This window comes from Ammospiza caudacuta, chromosome Z (genome assembly GCF_027887145.1).
Source record: "Ammospiza caudacuta isolate bAmmCau1 chromosome Z, bAmmCau1.pri, whole genome shotgun sequence".
Classification (NCBI taxonomy): domain Eukaryota; kingdom Metazoa; phylum Chordata; class Aves; order Passeriformes; family Passerellidae; genus Ammospiza; species Ammospiza caudacuta.
In genome coordinates, this window is record NC_080632.1 from 52,954,633 (window position 1) to 52,974,928 (window position 20,296).

Below are 20,296 nucleotides of genomic sequence, written 5' to 3' on the forward strand. Positions count from 1 at the left end.
GTCACTACAGGAATTTTCGGTTTTGAAGTTTCCTGAATTGGTTATGTAACATTCACAAATCTCTTAATTTTAATGCATGTGTTTCTAATCCTCGTAACAGCTAAAAATATGACATGATAGTAAGTAAATGAGTAAAAAATGCCAGCTATTTACTACCAACCACCCAAATCCTCATGCTTAGGAGTAAGGCCAAATTAGAACCAACAATAATAATGCTTTCTTTTAAAAAAATAAAGCTAGATGAACCAAAAGAAGCTAGATGGGCCAGATTGGTCAGAAATAAAACTGAGGGTGGTGAGTCCACACAGCAGAACAAACCTGTAGACCTTGTTGGCAGCCTTGTTTAGCCTTAGAGGCTAAATGTAATGAGCTTAATGGAGATCTAAAAAACTCAATGGAAAACAAAACCATTGCAGCTTACAACCCACACAGAATGCACATCTGGTTCAGGAAATCCCTTTAGCTGAAGATACTTGGAAACTGGAAGAGGAACATAACATTTGACTACGTGGTTACTTTTTGTCTGTAGCTATCTGCTTACATGTACTCCTGCAGACACGACACTGGACCAAACACAACCTTGATGGCTGCGCCCTTACTCTCTCATATTTCCCTTCTATCTTAGCCAGAAACCAGATGCTTTGAAGTTTGACTTCACTCACAAACTGTTTGGCATATTTTAATATCCAAATGTACTGCATGGCCTTCTTTGTGCTCTATGTGCTTTGAAACATTACAAGCATAATGTTTTTGCATTAAAGTAAGGGTCATGATAAACAGTATAAAATTAACTTACAAATAATTAATATATTTAAAGGTAGCTTGCTGCATTTTCCAAAGATCCTGCAAAAGAAATCTTACAAGTCAAAGAGATGTTCAAATCTGCAGATGGTAAACGGAGAAGTGGAATTTATGGTGACCTACATTACACATGTAGCTAACAATAATCTACTGATTTATGGCAACTTGGCTTTCATGCTTTACTTGATTTTTTAGTAGAGAAAACACTGTACACAGGAGCTAATGATTCAGAATATATAAAAACATTACTGATTGTGACTGTGAAAATTATATTATTAATAATATCTAGCTTGAACTCTTTCAAACTTCCAGTTTCTGTCTAAGATGGCATGCATTCTCTACTGTTTCTGGCTAACTTGTATATGTATTAAGAAGAGTATTGGCAGAGGCACTGGAAAAAGGAGAACTACAGGGAAGCTGGAGAGGATTCTCTTCAGAACTGTGGGAATTAAGGCGTAAAAAAAAATTCATAAGGTACATAGTATTTGACTTAATCACAAATAATGTAGGTAAATTAAGATTTTGAACTATTTCATGTTGTGTCAACAGAATGACTGCGAACAGACCAAAATCGACTGACACAGTTCAGAAACGCAAAGTATAAAAGTTTCTCAAAGGTTAAAACTGAAGTTCCAGTTTCATCTTCATGTTCTGCAAGAAATGAGGCATTGCAGAAAAACCTGGGGCAATGTCCCTCTCACTGCTGACTTACACTGAGCGGAACATGAGCTGATGCGTGTGCCATTCTTTGCCTAGCACAGCTTGTACCTATATGTGAAAAGTTAACTCTCAGTCACCAAGACGACAACACAAATATTATTTCTATTACAAACCTGGAGTAGTAGCTCATACTTGTCCAGTAGCCACTAATAAATTCTTTTCTGTTTTATTTAATGAGTTCTTTTAACTAAACGTTTGCGCTGTCTGGATAGTTACTCTGCCTCCAAACCATGCAAAACCAGATTTTTCTGGGACTTGTTCACAAGCATATTGCCTGGCTGGCCACTCTAACCTTACAAACAAAGAATTGGCACTCTTATTTCCCTAAAAAGATGGATATAAACATAAGCCAAAATGTAGAACAAAGCCTAACACCTGGTTCTTTACTGATGAAAAATAGATCACCACAAATCATCCCCAATAAATGGCACCACAAAGACCAACTTAGACAAGAGAAGTGAATAAATTGAGTTAGGATACTTTAACTGTGCATGGTCTGTAGCAAATAACAACTGCATCCTCTATAAATAGAGACAACACCAAGAAATACAAATGTTTTCTTTCAAAAACAGGAAAGGATGAATTTACACTTAGCATTGGACAAGCCTACCACATTGGCTGTGCACTACTTCTCCCTGCCAGCATGTGGTTAAAAAGTTATTTTTTGCTTCACTTCACATTTACTGCTATAGCACTTGTTTTTATCAATTCATCTGCATTTTGCAGGAGACTGAAACAAAGCAGCTCTAGGTGCACCAAGGAACACACCAAAACAAGTAGAAATGTTTTTTATAAGCATGTGCTACTGGAAAACATTGGGAAATTAAAAAGAAGAAAGTTAAAAGATAAGACTGTCTCCATCTTTTGATATATCAGAGAGAATGCAGAAATTTAAGCTGAAGACTAAAATAAGATTAAAGTATTCTATGGAGTTCTCATATCCTTATATATCTTGGAAAATAAATGAAAAGAAAAACTGCCTTAATGCTTGTACAGCATATTACAATCAGCGGTGTTGCAAAGATATTTTAAAAACTTGCAAACAGAACAGGTGCACAATATAGCAACAGGGAACTGTGGATGTGATCACAGTGTACTGAAAGCTAGGTGTTATTAGGAAAGATATCCTAATTGTAAGACAGTAACTGACTGCCTTCAACAGTGTTTTACATTGATGTTGCAAAGACTACCTGCCTCATCCTCTTAGAAAACCTCTGAAACAAATGAGCATAAAAGGATGCAGGTGGGATGCTGGTAAGTGTGACTCACTGAGGGAAGCGGTGGCCTCCCACAAAAGCTTATTTTCATAATGGTGACAGACAGCATCATGCTCTGCAATTTGAAAACTCTTACGCTTGAGGAAATTGATCCCACTGTGTGCTGGCACCTGCAAGCCTGAGCTGCAGCTCTCAGCTAGCTGCAATCAAGCCAGATGCAGAGAACAAACTGTGTCCTCCAGTGCACACTGAGCCTCGGGAAACAAAACCTCCTCAAAGCTGGATCCCTTAGCTGCACCAACACAACCCCGTGCATTTGGGTCAGGCCCGGGCTGCACCTGGCTGGTAGCAAGGAAGATTACACACGTTTCTACTTGCAAAGTGATAACTACAGATTTTTCTAAAATCATGGCTCAAACACGTGAAAGTGGATTATTTGCTGGACCACGAAATCTACACACTCTATTTTTTGCTTCACTCGTGATAATGTCACTGCAGAATTACACAGCCTTTTCCTATGAGAAAGAGATTTAGCCACTGACATGCCAAGTGGAAGAAAATACGACAGCGTTGTACAATTGCTGTCTGTGAGTTCAGGGGCCACAGTGCTCTGGTCTTACTGCGGAAGGCCAAGAAGGTTGAGGCAGGAGCTCTTGTTGCATTCAATTCTGCCTGGCTAAATATCAACATATTTCAAATAAAGCTGTATATATATAACAAAAGGATCAACTTCAGACACTTTTTTAGGAGTGCTTAAATTGAGCCTTTTATTTTTCAGGGCTACAAAAGAACTTTTGTATGATTTTGCCTCTGGCATTTTTTCTTTAATCTTTAACCTTTGAAGAGCAAAAGACTGACTTTCTGGAAAGAGACTGAATAATTAATAAAACACTTCTTATTAAAAGTAGATAAATACCACAGAAGACCAAGAAATATATATTTGAAAGTAATTCCAGATGCAGTAGCCAAATGGTTTTCAAAACCAATTAAATGCTTTGTTCAACCCATTAAATAAAGCTCTCTTTACTGGTTTTGTACTAAGTATTTTGTGCTGGAAAATAGCTTTATAATGCAGTATCAAGTCTGAAAATATACTGAATCAATGCTTTGTAATGCAGTACCAAATGAATAACACAATGCAACAGGCAAAACTTTTGGAAATATAATGGCAGAGACCAAGAATATGTCCCCTACTCAATTAGCAGTAATCACAATAAAACTATTTTGTGCAAAATTTGGAAAGTGGCCGTCTGATCATCACAATGCTTAGCACTTTGCAGTTTCTCACAAAAGAAAGAAAAAAACCTTAGAAACATGCAGTCACATACAAAGAACTTTATGAGGTCTGCTGCTCAATTTGTGCAGATGTACAAAGTCTTTGCAAATTTATCAGCTTGATGGAAGTGAAACAACTCCTACAAAATGTTTTATCTTGTTTCCAATCATTTCCAGTCCATCTTTTGGATGTAGTTCTTCCATCAACACTTAATTCCACACAAGTTTCTACATTTTTTGTATTCCCACGATGTCCATCCTCCTTTGCTGCCAAAGACCATTCCTCATGAGCCCCACACTGGAACTTTCAATTCCTACCATACAGCTTTATGTGCAAGCCCCATATTCCAGGCAGAAACCGTAGCTAAAATGAAGACGTATGTTGTTTTCTGAAATAAAACCCAGCAGTAAGAGTCAAATAGGACATTTAGTTTGGTTTTCTACAACCACTTGTTCAGTTACGATGAATCCTAGCTTTTCTGGCTGATGTTCTGTAAGCTTTCCATTATGCAGCCTTCTTGAAACGAGCATGTAGGACAAGTACACCTTGTGCTGCAGGAAACACAAGATAGCAAGTCCCAAAGCCACTTCTTCCACAGTCATTTTTCATTTGACTTCACACTGCTAGTTAGGCTGTTTTTCCACACAAGCATACTTTATGTATTACAGGTCAATTTTGTTGCTCGTAGCCTAAAAAAACCGCACCTAAGTAGATCCAGTATGAACCTTACTGCTTCTTTTAAACAAGTATGATGGTAACTGAGCATAAGAGTGCTATTTTTCATATAATGTGAAATAGTTAATGAATATTTCTAAGTTTTCATTTCATGTTTCCTACAAAATTAAATTCTGTGACACTTGCTAATGAGGGGAAGCAAAACTAATTTTTTTTTTCATTCTTAAGCAAATATCTCCCATACCTTTTCTACCTTACCAAATCATATATATAATGTCACTTTGAACAACAGTTCCTCTAACTTTCTGTCTATGATTAAATTCAAAGATATACTGGCTTGTGCAATAGGTAGCACAAACGATTGAGAAGGTCAACCTATCACTGTCAGGTTAAAAAAAATGATATGACCATCCTTACATAATGCCACTTTATTATGTTAGGAATTGGTTATAATTGTTGTAAATGTATTTTGAATCACAGGTGCATTTTTTTAACACAGAGTTTCAAAACTGAATTTACTTCAGAGTTGTAAAACAACACATGCAAGGCTGTAGAATTATTTCAAGAAATTTCAAGGCAGAAAATGAAATACGTGTCCAACAGTACGAGTCATTCGTGATTCAACGGAGGTTTATTTTGAGAAGATGCAGACTGGCAACTTTCACCATCATGCAACATGGCCTACATCTTTCACAATTTTAGTATGCTAATATAGGAACTAAGGAAAAAGAAAGTCCTGAATACTCATGACACTGGTGAATGCTTTGATTCGAGGAAATCACTACTTGTCAGTGTTCAAATTTGAATTGAAAATTACATTGATTACACATTTTTAAGTTTCTTTTGAATGCCTTGTACTTGTTTTTTTTTTCCTTAGCAACTTGCAAGTTATCTTTGAAAAAAACACCTGCCAAAACAGAGAAAAAATTGCTTAACACTGGAGGCAAATCAATGCACTTCTGAAGGTAGATAAATTCCCACCATGCTGTTACTTATGTATAAAAAAATCTAAATAGACTTTAAGAGAATGTGAACCATTGCACCAGAAAGGGCTCCCAAAAAAGTTACTCTGTTTGATAAATCCACACTTCACCAGTCTACTCCATCAAATTTAAAACCAGCTATCTATAAAATGCCCCAGGACAGAAATTCCATTCAAACTTTGTGGGAAATATGATAATCTGAGAACTGATGCAAAAAATAATGCCTAACTGAAAACTCATGCAACTATCTCCCTGCCAGGACTGCTCCTTTCTCTCCCTGGGAAGGGACCTCTCAAGATTACTCCTTGAGGAATTGAAAGACTCCTTGCAGCACCACATTCTCAGCAAGTGATTAACAGCATGCTAAACTCTGACATCTTAGCTAAGTGCTACAGAGGATTGATTGTACACGTACAATCCTCTGGACATAAGCATTGACCAAGTCTAGAACCAGGAGAGGATCTTGCTGGACCTGGATTGATTCCTCTCTGAGAGGAGTTCAGAAAACAAGGGAGACCTTTCTGATCCTGATGACAGAACAGCAAAGTCTCCCTGACAGATTTATCTGTCTCTGCCCTCTACGCTGTTAGTCTAGTGTACTTTGCCATCAAACCTTGTTAAATCACCATCACATTTAACACTGAATTTTGTCAATTCACTGTTTTATATCAATAATATATTTTGGAGTTTCACTCCTATGAGTGAAGTCTATCCCTCCATTTGTGACATGGATGAAGGAAAATTATTTTTTTACCTACCTGAATTGATTCTTTTACCCTTTCATTTCCTCCCCCAATTGTTTTCAGAGATTTTCAGGTAATTTTTCTCAAAGTCTTAAGCAAGTAAAACTTTTCCCATTCCTTTACTTCACAATGACTACTAACTCCTGTCTTTCATCGCCTTAGGCTCAGCATAATCATTGACTTGCTCCCAATCAAATCACTCAAAGCTTCAGGAGGAGAAGAAATCCTCCAAAAGGAAGTGCAAATACCCTGATATGACCCTTTCACATTCAGCTACCTAGAGCATCAAATCTAAGCCAGTTTTTACATAGTACAACAAAAACACAGACTGTCTCTATAAAATGCATCAATTTCACAGTGATCTGTGAAATTTCTTTTGGAGTACAATGGAAGGGAAAAGATGGAAGCTTATAAATACCTAGTTTTTCCTTTAGTCTTAAACCATTTTGATATACAGTGATGTGGGGGGGAAATCCAAATGCAAGAAGAAAGCTTGACCAAACAAAAATGACAGAGACAAATAGGGCAGACACAAACTTCAGAATTAAATCTCAGATATGTATATTAGAAGAAAAAATCAACTTGCAAAGTACAATCAAGATGTATAGAGGCAACTTACCTATTCTTTCCCGTAATAAAACAGCTATCATAATTTTCATTGTAACACAACAGTTCATTTTTAGCTGAACCACAGCTAGTACAGAGAGAGACCTGAACACTCTTAAACTTTAAAGTGCTTCTTAGCACTAAGACTTTATTCTTCAGACAAACTTGTTACATAAAGCTAACAGGTTCCAGAAAAAAACATAAATCAAAATAATATTCACTAAACTGAATTCCATTTAAAAGTCACAGGGAAATACTACAACAGTCTTACACAAAAACCTCCTTTACTTATGTTAAGTACCATAGTAAAGTTGAAAGAATTAAAAAAATAATTAAATAATTGTATACACAGCTTTTTGAGAGAAGAACTGGAAAGTAAGGGATAAACATACTGCTGCTAAAGGAAAATTTTGAAGTATAAAAGTGCTTAACATGGAGCTTGGACTGAAAATATGAACCATCATCTGAACAATTCCTTTCTTCTATTGCCTATGTTAATTCTTTGTGATGCATCAAACGCATTATTGATAAAATTGCTCAAGATTTATTTTTTTAAAAACTTTTTCTCCTGTTGCTAACCAAAAAATTGCTACAGTGAGAATGTAGTTGATAAGAGATTGCTACAGGCAATAATGGAAAATAAGTCACATATTTGTTGAAATGCTGGAATTTCTCCATGAATGGTCCCCAGATGGTAGTGCTCTCACACAAGGTCAGATGGAAATGCCTCTCCAGCTGCACAGAACTGAAATGCCCGCAAGGGAGAACCAGCCTGTCCTGCATAAGCATGAGGGAGCAGGCACTGTCTGTTCGCACAAATCAGGTCTGACCTGGTCATTGCAAAATCCTGAGCCTGTTCCAAGCATGTGCCAGCACGAGTGATTACAGTAGCAACTTTCTACTACAACATACAGAGCACTCCTTGTTTGAAATCTATGATTTTTCACTGCTAAAAGAGAAGATAATCCTTATCCAGTTTCTTTCCTTAGTCGTTCCTACCTATGAATTAACTCTGACGAGAAATCTTTTATTGTACGGGACAATTTAAAGAACATTGCTCTGTGATAACACAAAGTTTACACTTGGAATCGAGAAATCCAAGCAGATAAGAATATGAAACTGCAAATTACCACAGTGATCATTAAATCAAATTTTCCATGGACTTAACCATAAAAATAGCTGCCTAATCTAGTAAAGGCTACAACAAACCACACGCATGTAATGAAAAACACTGCACCCTAAGAAAAAAAGTTTACTCATTTGGTCAAAGAAGACCTAAACAACACCTGGTATTGCATTAGTCAGTTCATAGAGCTGCTGCAGAAGGTATTTTGCAGGTTAGCTCATCTTATGGTCCAAGATAATCACAAGGACTTTCACATCTTGCTGTGTCTTACGCTAGTATTTCATCTTTGGTCTGCCTGTGAGGTGAGCATGATTTACAGGCAACAGATACAACTCAACTTTCTGTAAATGGATTCCTATACCATACAGTGTTCATCTGTGACCATGAGAAAAAAAGACAAAACCAAAACGCCAACTTTCCATCAGTATCACTCTTGAAATAAGAAGATGCACATCTAACAAGAAACTTATTCCCTGCAATAATTCTGGGAGATATGTATGGAATGGAATATGGTCAAGATTGGTGACTATTTCATTGTCATTTCACAGTGCAGTTGGAAAACAAAGCAATTTTTAAAACTGCAGCAAAATTGTATGGGCTTTTAATTTCTTCTATTATGTGGTACATTTTTATGGTCAGGATAATTTTTCTTTAAGTGAAAAGCTAATGAATTCTCCAAAAGTCACTCAATCATATATTATCGATACCAACGGGTAACGTACTGACAACTTTGGCATAATATGCATCACCAACAATATCTACTTATTTTTAAAGACTCTGGCACTCAAGTATCAGTAACAGCATGAACATCTCTTTTGTTGTATCATTGCTGTAGGGATAAACCAGTTGAAAGCACTGCAAAATTAATCTTAGGTCTTTTTACTGCAAATGTTCATTTTTATTCACCAATAAACAATTCAGGGAAATTTGGAACCAGCCATGAAGAGATTATAAAAGGAAGGTTTGTTTCCCCCCAAAAAATTAGAGCTGGATTCTAGAGGTAGAAAAACATCCTGTTTTTTAGATGCAGTTCAAGATAGAGTTTTCTACATGAATTACTGGCACTAATAACTTTCATTTCCCACCCACAGGACTGAAGTACACCCATGATTTTAAAGATATCTATCTGGACCAGGCCTATTCGGAAAGTATCCTCGTGACACCAGGAGTTCCATAAAGAACCTGCTACTCTTTGTTTCAAACACCTGCATCACCCTCACAGAACTACTATGCAAGTTTAATAGTGAGGAAATTGTCCAAGCTGTATCGAGGTTTGCAAAACTAGGATCAGTTTTGGGGTCATTTAAAAGTGATTCAGTCTTCCTAAAGTGAATGGGATCTGCAAGTATTAAAAAAAGGAACTCCTAAAAAGGTACAAATGAAACTTGTGCCACCAACTTAAATCCCACAACACTACTGTTGCATGACCTTAGCATAGATTTAACATCAGTCTTATGCAAGTAGCACCTCAACTATAGTTTCAGCAGCAGAGTCTGGCAGATCACTTCCAGCTTTTCCTTCCTGCCCAGCTATGAGGCAGCACAGCAGTTCTGATGCTGAGGTCTTTTTGTTCTTTTTGGTCTACAGCCCTTTGGATACCACAGTTGCCTTTGTAAGAAACAGACTTTACCAAGCTGTGCTGATAGATACAGAGGACCAACTCATAGCTGCTCTCTTAAAAATTACTGGAGAAAACATGCTATCAAAAAAAACCACACTTAATGATCGCTGATTTCAGTCTAATGCCTGTTTACAAATAAAACTCCCAAAAAATATTTTTAATGGCCTTTACAGCTCCTGGCAGACATCTAGCTGGCAGAGATGGAAAGGAAAGTACTCATTAAGCATTCATCAGGTACATAATCTAACCATTTTTGCATCGTTAACTCAAACAGCTAATGCCTGTCTCACAGGAGGTCAGTGTTGTGGTGAAATCTGGTGCGATTGCTGAGATGCAGTGTGAACATATGTGGTAAGAATTGAACAGATATATGCAGGGCAACACAACGCCCTGATCAAATAAAACCAGCAAGTGCTCTGCTTCTGTTCCAAGCATGGGTACAGGACTGATGAATTGATTCCTATCTGTTACTGTTAACTATATCACATTTCTCAGGGTAAACAAATTCCATTAAAAAGTGACCTTTTGCTCTGATTTTTTCTGACTGGAAGGCTGTTCCAATTTCTCATTTTTCAGTAGCAGGAACGTTCTGATCTCTAACATACATTTATTTCTTGCCAGTCCTTATGTCAAAATAAAAGTGCTTAAAGTAGGGAAACAAAATAGTTTTAAAAATATTCTAGAAATAAGCAAAAAAGCTCAAGTTCAAATTACAACTGCCTAAAGCCCTAAGCATTTTTTCAGTGACAATTTCCACACTTTTTCCAAAAAAACCCCACATCACTTATAAATTTCTATTACATATTTAGAAAAGAAAGACCAGTCTTCAAAATTATGAAAGGCTGGACTCACAGTTGTCAGCATTAATTTTGTTTTTTCTAAACACTCATCTTTGTTCATAACAAAATACTTTATCCCATAAGAGCAATAAACAGGACCATGGAAATCTACACTTGGATAAAACAAATGCAGACAGCTTGAAACAGTTTAGGCGGTCATAATTTACTAAGAACACAACACTTAACTCTGTACTAATAGAGTTTTAACAACTGGTTTCTGGGGTTTTCTTGAGTAAAGGTTTAAAAGCCTGTCATTTGACTGATTTGACTAACCAGTCTTTTTATCTCAGCTGAAATGACCTGAAAACTGTTAAAAAACACCAACAAACTTTGTTACATGTGGTTTCATCGTTCTTTCTCTTTTTCTTCTCACAACGTACACTCTCAAAAAGCCTTTAAGATTTATTTCAATCAGCTTCTCTTGGTTTGAGTGTTTTTTAATGTCTGACTAGAAATTTTTCCTTTGCTTATCATACAGACTGCCAACACAACACAGTGAGGCGTCTGTTTCACAAAGCAGTATTTTTGAAAACGAAGGTGGTTTTCAGACAGGTATGAAAGGAAAACAAAGCCAGTCTTTCACAAGCGTCAGATACAGCAATAGCAGGGTGGCCGGAAATTACTCCATAGTGAGAGGATTAGCAAGGTCTCAATATCTCTAGAGTCTGTCTCAGGCTCAAAGCTCCTCTCCCTCAGACACACAGCAGAGCTTAATCACATCAACTGGCATCTTACTCTCAGCCTAGCATGAGTTGTTAGAACTGAGTTCAGACATTTCAAACATTCACTGCGTCTCCCTTTGGGGAAGAAGTCACATACCCAAAACAGCATCTCATGTTTTCCATTAAACCACAGCTTTTCATCTTTCCTCACAGCTCTGGAACTTGGAACAGCTCTCTCAGGAGACAGCTGCTCTTTTTCTGCCTCTCACCACTGCTGTCCCAGTAGCTCCTACATACAGCTTTGCAGCGAGGGCAGCCAGTGTCCCAGGAGACCTGACTGTCCTGGCAGAGCGACAGTGTTCACCCAGCACTGTTTCTGCAAAGTCCATTTCAGCTTCTCTTAGACAACCTATTTCAGAACAAAAATTTCCACACAGGGGAGGAATAAATTATATGGGATACACCAGTTCTCTTTACCAAATGGAAGTGGTCTTATGGTACCTGTTTGGGCAAGATAAACAAATGCAATGAATTAACATCTGTCACACCTTAACTAAACTATTTATCTAAAACACTTGAACAATGCAGGTCAAAGAAAAGGCAATTTTCTTCAGCAAAACCTGCTGTAGCTTTCAGGGCTTCAGAAAATATTAAAGGAAATGTCCATGAGCATTTAAAAACTGTCAGACTTCCTGAATTTATCACTTGCTACCAAGTTCCTTCTACAGTAAACAAATCTTGCAGTCTTGAAGATAATTATCAACCACGCATCCTGAGCCAATCCTGCAGCTATCAAAGCAACAAGTCGAGAGTCAAGTTAGCTGTTTCTCTTACTGAACACACACATCTTCACATACAAACCCTTTCAGTAAAACATGTGCTAAAAGTATTTGTTCTAATCAAACGAAAGTACTGCATGGGAAAGAATCTGCCCATCTTCAAAAGCAGATTTGCTGGTAGACATCAGGTCCAAAATCTTTTTGAAACATGGAACGCTATTCAGGGTTTTTTTTTCTGAAAAACTACAGATAGAAATGTTTGTGGTAGGAACAGTTCTAGTTTTCAATTATTTTCCTTTCACATTCAGACCAGAAATCTGAAAATTGCCTCCCTCATCCCTTCAGACATCATGCCTGAGCCAGCTGTAAGTTAGGTATCTCAAACAAGATATAAGATTATCTATTTGCTCAATGTGGAAGTTGTACTTATTAATGAGAGTGACAGCAAAGGGATCACCTTTAGCTAGTGTTAGCTAGCACCTTAGCCTTGTGTTTACTATGAAAGAGAAAATGGCTTTAAGCTTTGTATCTTCTGTTCTATTTGACTTCTTAAACCCCTTACACTCTTTCTTTGCTATTCCAGGCTTGGCTTTGACTAGAAATTCCATTTTGGATCAGAGGAAACACTTCCCATCATGTCTGGTATGTACATTCCTAAAAAGGAGGACTTGTTTCAACTAATTAACATTCTTTAATGGAATAGCTGCTTTGCCAGAGGATTCATGATCAGCTCTGATTTGACTTCTAAGTAATTATTAGAGTAGCATGACAGCAATTACATGAGCTGTAAATGTGGCATTTCCCAAAAAGAGGGCAATAAATTAAAGACTGATACAGCAAAAAACTGACAAGACCTGGCAGGGCTTGAAAGTTGCTGCTTCATGTTGCATTTCCCAGAAGACACTGACTTGGAAAGAAGGGCCGCTCTGATACCACTCCCCTCTCTGTTTCTTACACAGCTCTCAAGTGGGACAAAAGGAAGAGTTATTTTCAGACAACAGAAAAAACAACCATGATTTCAGAAACCTTTTCCTCACACTTTATTGCAGATTAAGACACCTTAGGAGTCATTTTTTTTTCCCACAGGAAAGCTACAGAGCATATCTAAAACAGTCAAGTTTACAAGTTGACAGGGGATACGCAGTTTGGTTGTTAGACTGAAGACAGAATCTTTCCTTTAGATTCTGTATCATGCAAGCAGTTACCCTCAAATCCAAGTCAATGCCCTATTTGAGTCAAGCATGAAATATATGGCAGGACTAAACATTACACTTATTCAGCAAGTCTTTGGGCAACTGTCACACAAGAGGCTTCACAGCCTGTGTTTACTCTTTCCACTGCTGAAAAAGCTCAGGCTCAATTCCTGTCAGAGCCTGAATTAAGAATCATAATTATCACAAGACCAAATGGTTAGGCATTTTCTTAACCCTATATTTGCAGAATAATGAAACATCAAAATACTTCTTTTCCACACAAAATCTGAATGAACCCTAAAAGCAATTTGTGGCCATTACAGGACAAAGACAGATACTGGAAAATTATCTACCACCACTCTCTCCCCACTATCTGCTGAATCAAGTCAGAATTGAGAAATCTTCAGATTAAACCGATGCAAGGAAAAAAAATCAAGTCTTAAATTCTGCCTATCTAAAAAGTACATAAGTACTTTTCTGAAGTCATTCCTTTGTTTTTTTTTGTTTTTTTTTTTTTTTTTTTTGTTTTTATTATGTCTCCTGTAGGGATTCTGATTTTAGGTTATAAAAAAGAATTCCTAATTGCAGACTTTCTAATTGCTGCTTCATATTTTAAAAATTGCTTTTTTAGGTCTTTTGTAGAATCAATAGAATACTTGCTGTAGAAATATGGCTTCAAGTAACACATTCAGACATTATGGGGGTTTTTTCCTGCAAAACAGTGTCTATTTATTTGTGAAACAGGCTTCTTTTCTTTAAAAAGAGAGCTATGAAAGCCTCAGAGAAAAGTGGACCGGGTGATCTAAAATATGCATGCCTATGAGTACAGTTTTCTAGACCTATAATGCAGCTTCCAGAAAGAAATTTGAGAGGCTCAAGTGATCTATCAGTCCAATAAGAACTGAGCTATAACATACCTTCACTGAACAAGGCAAACAAAGATCAGCAGCTCAGAAGTTGTAAGAAATTTTCAGAGGATAAGTTAGTTTTAAAATTCAGTGCTACTTAACCTGTCAGAGAACAGTTGCAAATGAAAATTTAGACATTTACACAGCTTTAAATTAAACATAACGTCTAGTCTCATCACAAATTAAACTGAAGAGCTATGGGCTCTTGTTACATTGGTGGTCCAAGATCATTTATTACCAGCATTTTACTTATATAAGGGTAAAGACAGGAGGAGGGAGATGAGGAATTGCCTAGTCAAATAATATTGTTAAATACTTTATAATTTTACTGAAGGATTTATCTTTTATTTTGACTTGTAATTAGTAGGATTATCTTGGTCTCTAGCTGGTGGTGACCTTGCATTTTGCACCAAGCTTTAGCTGATTAACAACCACAAAAAGCATATATGCTAAGTGGATTTAAATGCCAAAGGTGACAAAACTAACAGACTGGGGCCTGTTCCAAAATACAAATTTGCAAGAGGCAAAATAATAACTGAATAAATTTATTTGAATCACTGTCTAGCACAGCAGGGTTCATGATCAATCTAATTTCATGATTTTTAAGCTTTTTTCCTACCAAATGTAACAAGCTTCAGGAAGTCCTACAATGTGCCTTCATTCACTTTGAACACTGAAAAACTGGAAGCTAAACTACACTATTCACAGAATCGTGCCAGAATATAATCCTAAACTGGAGATAGTTCAAAACAGAGACATTTCAAAACACAGTTTTTAGTTTAGTTCCAAACAATAGACACAAAAAATATTTTCCAATGGCTCTAGCACTCACTCATTTGATATGCTGATAGCATGCCTCTTCTGCAAGTCCTTTCTATACCCACAACCTAAGGTCTGCACTGAGCAAGCAACTTTGTCCGTATGGACTTTTCAACTATTCAAAATTCCTTGACACGTGGAAGACACTAGCAACCCTGGAAATTGGCCAGGTCAAGCACTGAACACAGCCCACTTTCAATATCAGCCCTTAAGTTGTTTCCTGAAACAGGATGCATTTGTATACATAGTGATTGTATATTTATTTTACAACAAAAATGCTTACCAAAAAAAGAAAAACCCCAAAAAAACAAACAAAAAAAAAGCCACCAAAAAAAATCCCACCCTTCCATACTTCTTTGGGCAATTCCATGAGTATTTCTTTCAGAGACATAACAACATGATAGCAATAGGTTAAAAAAAAAAGAAAATGACACAAAATATAGTCAAGGTAGAATTTTAATTCTGAGTGTAAACAATTCAAAGAATCACTATTGTCACATTTGCTTATCAGATGAAAAAAAAAATGCAACAAAATGGCCACTTCTTTTCCTTGATGGTAACTACAGGCACAAAACACAAAACCACCATTGTAATCATGCAGTACTCAGCAAAAACTCTTTACAACTTCTGGTTTACAATGGAATAATTGGAACTAATCTGGTCTGATAAAATAGCAATCCATCCGACAACCAAAGAACAGTGATTTGTCTCTCAGGGAGGTTGTTGAGAAAAACTAAGAATTTCTGATGCACTACAAATTAGAATATGTCATTTGTGTACAGCTGCAACAAACTGGCATTACTTAGAAAAAGGGAATAGGGAATATACTACTGTACCATCCTAGGCTATAAAAGCTTGGAGAAATGAATGACTTGTTTTGATACAAGTTTATTTAAGGCCTGAATTGGCTGCCTATAATTAATATTTTCTGGTCAATTTCTTCTGCTCCCTGTTTTTAACATCAAACCAGATATAACAGGAACCAAAGTGCTTTCTTGCTAAAAAGTGTACAATAAACTTAGGCAAATTAAAAAAAAAAAATTAAACAGTTTGGCCATTGCCAAACAAAGCCCACCCGAGCATCCTATGACTGGTGGCACCCAACACCATTCAAGACAAAAATGTAAAGCTCAAACAAAATAATTCATGTGCAAGCTGACTTTAAACAAGTGTCTCAATGGGCTTGTTTATCTTCAACAAAAGAAGAATTGAGGTATTACAGCTCTTATACAAGTTGTTTTCAAGAATTTCTTAGACTGTGTGCATGATGTAGAAGAGGGGAGATGGCTTTAATTCAAAAGTACTTCTCTATCAAGAAGTTTAGAATGGTGCTTCAGCTACCAATAGACACTATTAAATTCAGAGGATTAGCACCTTTGGACATAGGGGACTATATTTAAAAATTATTTTCCTAAAACTATTCTATCCAGACTAGGAGTTTTGGTGGTTTTATTTTTTAATCTTCCACTCTTACAACACTTTCCATATCACAGAATTCTTCTGTGGTTCCTGTTCTCACCTTCCATCACATTTTTCTCACATTCCATCACATTTAAATAAGGAATGCCTATTTACACACACAAGCCACATCATCAAACCTGGGTTTGAAACAATACAACTACTGGTTATGTCTGAATCTGAAAGCAGTTTTTGCTTCCTCAACCTAAGATTTACAGCCCAGTGAAGAAAGAAAACTCCTTCGGGCTCTCAGTACTTTCAGCTGATCAAATAATTGAAAAGGCAATTTTCACTTTTACAGTTTCCACTATCTTAAGCTGAAATTTGATTTATCCTTTTGTCATCTGTATTTCTGTATCACCATTTATATAAGTTTTTAAAGAGATACGCAAATAGAATAACAGATTATGAAGTCACCTAAACTATTTGCTATCAAAAGATTCCTTGTGGAAACTGAAGTCCTGATTTTCTAAGTTTTTTCTTATGCTTTCTCAGAACTGGGTGCTAAATAATGGCAATTTAGCAGAATACAGCCAATGACATCTTATTAGTCTTCAATTTCCCAAGATAACAGCATTCTAAAAGATAACTAAATGGTTACACTGAGAGTCACCATTTGCCCTGCATCTACTATTGTGTTAGCAAAGAAATGGTTAACTTAAAGGGTCTCATTGCTGAAAGACTGCTTCAATCGTTTCACAGAAAAATTTAAGTGGTTAGACTTACATCACCCCACAAAGCCCAAAGAGCTGATATTGACCCAATTCCTATGACACACCTTAGGAAGAACAGGGAGCTCCTGTGAAGATCAAGCACAGTTTTGACAGTTTTTCCAAGAAGTTTACATTTGTTTCATAATACTCTTTCCAAGCATTTGAACAGAAATAGTCTAACGTGAATTTTTCTCTGTTAGTTTACTATTTCTTCCTACATATTTCACTAAATTGGCAGTCTGCCTTAACATGCGGACTAAGAAGCGCTGGGGAGCCAAATTAGTTTCTTGTACTGCTGGTGGTCCGGAACTGCAAAAACAGTCAGCTCAGCACAACATACCAGTAATTATTACCATACATCGGATATGTATGGTAGTGTGCATCAGTAATGTGCTGAGTAAAGCTATATATATGTATGTATATGTTCACTATTAAAACTTTTTAATTACATGTCATTGTACATCTGCACGCTGTATTCAGGTCAGGAGGACCTTAAATGTCATTTTAGCGTGATGCAGAAAAGAAACTGAAATGAAGTCACTGTTATCAATCGTCTTCAGAGCTAGATTCATCTTCCTGGTCAGAGAGCTCAGCCACAGGAAAGCGCAGGATAGCTGCCACCCCTGTCAGCTGGCCCAGCTGCTCTCCAGACACATGGAGGCTGGAGAAAATGCGTACCGTGCCCATGTTCTCCCGCACGCTATCTACCAACTTAACATATCGGGCACGGGTAGCCACATCCTGGTGCCGAAAAAGCTCATCACTGATCAGCAGGGTGTCAATGGCCATGGCTTCGTTGGCCTTCTCCACATGCTTCAGACCATAAAAAGCTCGGTCAGGCTCATGCTGCAGCATTTTATAGAAGTCATCTAAGGCTTTGACCTCACCAGCTGCCTTAGTGTCAGAAAGACGGCTAGCTACAGCTGGGTCGCAGAGTGCTTCCTTCAGTGCGTACTTATGTCCCGAGGAAGAGTGGACCTGGAGTGCAAACAAAGTCAAAGGTTTGGTGTTTTTGAAGAAAAAGGACCATCTTCTTGATTAACCAATCAAAAATACTCTCTATGATATGCAGTATTAATCTTGATGCTTATTTGGGGAACTTATCTCCTTCTTGAAAAATACATGATTTTTTTCTGAATCTCTCCTGCAACCCAAAGCCTATACCAAATCCCTTAAACTGCCTTTCAAGCAGCACAAGAAAACAGCCTCTCTTATTCAAAGGTTGGATTAAATACATGAGCTCCTAAAATAAGGCTACTTGAAACTACCAAGGAACTAAAATCTAAGCCTAAGCCTCTTTTATACAGCATTCAAGATAAGGAAAGACCCTCAACACTGCAGGCATATGGTGTAAAAGCATCAAATCTGTGCAATTATTATGGTTGCAAAGCTGTGAATTACATCAAAACTTCTTTCTGTTATCACTTTGCTACACATGGAAAAGGAGGGTTCTTGGTGAACTGGGTCTCCCAAGTACTAGGACCATTAAGCACTGGGACTCACTTCACTATCCCTGCCCCCAGATCACCCCAGGTCTACTCCAACTGAAAAATAATATAACCATCCTTACAAAAACCACTTTTAGGCTTTGAATATGACTATTTCAGTACAAGACTAAAGCCCCGCCCACTCAACCAGACATGACTAAGAAACAAGCAAAAAACAACAGCCTTTAACTATGTAGTACAAAACTAACAACAAAATTCTAGTTAATTTTGGTAACATAAAATTAACTAACCTATACCGCATCCAGGTGCTTTTAAAAAAACATCTTTAGAAAGTTGTTATTAAACATGCATGCTATATAGTGTGACAAAGTAACAGTGCAAAGTATTTTCCAACTTGCACTTCACACTTAACGGAAGAGTAAACATGCCTTTACAGGGAGTTAGAAATTTCTCTACTCCACCTTAAGGTATGCTAGGTGGGAACCATCCCTGTATTATGTGTAAGTCCTTTACGGTTTGGGAGGCATGAGAACAATTTGCTCATGATGCTCAGTCAGAAATTTATTTTTTAATAACTTATTTCCCATGTAACTACCTTTTATTATCACACACAACTCTCAAGCCTCTTTTTACCCACTCTGGAAACTGCACAGATCCTCACCTGTAGGAACTTGGACCTGTTCTCCAGCAGAAGCTTGTTGTCAGTCTTGACTGCCTGCTGGAACATGTAGTCACAAAACTGCTCCCGCACGAAGCCTGGGCTAGCCACCAGTACACACTTCACCACATCAAAGTTGATATGCCTCTGGATGGCTTGCACCACCTGCTCGTAAAACCTCTCTAGGGCCCGGTCGTGCTGACTGCAGTTCCCTTTCCGCTTGCGGGGGATGTTCACCTCCACCTTGGCACGGGTTAGCGTCATGCTCGGGGTGACCAGGCAGACGTGGGCCAAGCCCTCCTGCATGACCACAGCCGCCACATCGGCGCTCCAGGCCGGGTCGCAGGCCTGCTCGATGCGCTCCAGCACCACGCTGTCCCACTGCTTCTTGGCCAGCGTGAACTGGCGGTTGGGCTCCAGCTCGATAGTGTGGTAGGCGCCCATCTTCACATACTCGTTCTCCTGGATGTTCGTGCCCTTGACCCGCAGCTGGCAGGCCTGTGAGTCGAAGTCGATGGTCTCCACGCAGAGGGTCAGCGTGGTGCGGATGCGGTTGCTGCCCACGCTGCCCGTGGACGACTCGGTCTGAACCTTGCGGATGGTGGAAGCGCGCAGGCTGTCACCCACCTGCAGCAGGTTGTAGGTGTGCCACATGTCCTCAGGCTCCTCGGGGATCAGCGTCACCTGCCCCGCATTATCCTTCTCCAGGTCCTTCCTCACCAGCTTCATTCTGGCGACTCCTCGCGTCCCTCCCCCTGTGCCGCGGCGGCAGCGGGCGGTAGGCGTGCCCCGGGAGGGAAGGCTGAGAGCCGGAGCCGGCGGGACCGCGCACTCCCGGACGGACTGACGGACACACGAGCGGCCTTCCCGGAGCCCCCGCTACCCGCGCTCCTCCGCGCGCCCGCCGCCGACCCCAACGCGCACGCGCGACGCCCCCGGCGCACGCGCACAGAGCCCGCTCCCTCCCGAGGCGCCGCCGGGGCGCGCCCCGCCCCTCCCCGCCCCGCCCGATTACCGCAGGCACGGCGCATGCGCGGTGCGCCGCGCGCGG

General features: G+C 38.6%; 2 protein-coding genes across 2 annotated transcripts in view; both read right to left on the reverse strand.

Moving 5' to 3' along the window:
• Positions 1 to 20,296, reverse strand: part of ITGA1 (integrin subunit alpha 1) — a 73,383-nt gene that overhangs the window by 47,362 nt on the left and 5,725 nt on the right. The window lies entirely within an intron of this gene.
• On the reverse strand, positions 15,407 to 20,137 carry PELO (pelota mRNA surveillance and ribosome rescue factor). The gene is made up of 2 exons (XM_058823883.1): positions 19,249 to 20,137; positions 15,407 to 18,117 (listed from the first exon to the last, which is right to left on the reverse strand). Exons 1-2 carry the CDS (start codon positions 19,972 to 19,974, stop codon positions 17,686 to 17,688), a joined length of 1,158 nt encoding a protein of 385 aa, XP_058679866.1. The 5' UTR covers positions 19,975 to 20,137; the 3' UTR covers positions 15,407 to 17,685.

Coding starts and splice junctions, on each gene's coding strand:
- PELO (XM_058823883.1), bottom strand. CDS start 19,974: ATGAAGCTGGTGAGGAAGGACCTGGAGAAGGATAATGCGGGGCAGGTG. Junction 18,118..19,248: donor ACAGGTCCAAGTTCCTACAG/GTGAGGATCTGT, acceptor TTTGCACTCCAG/GTCCACTCTTCCTCGGGACA.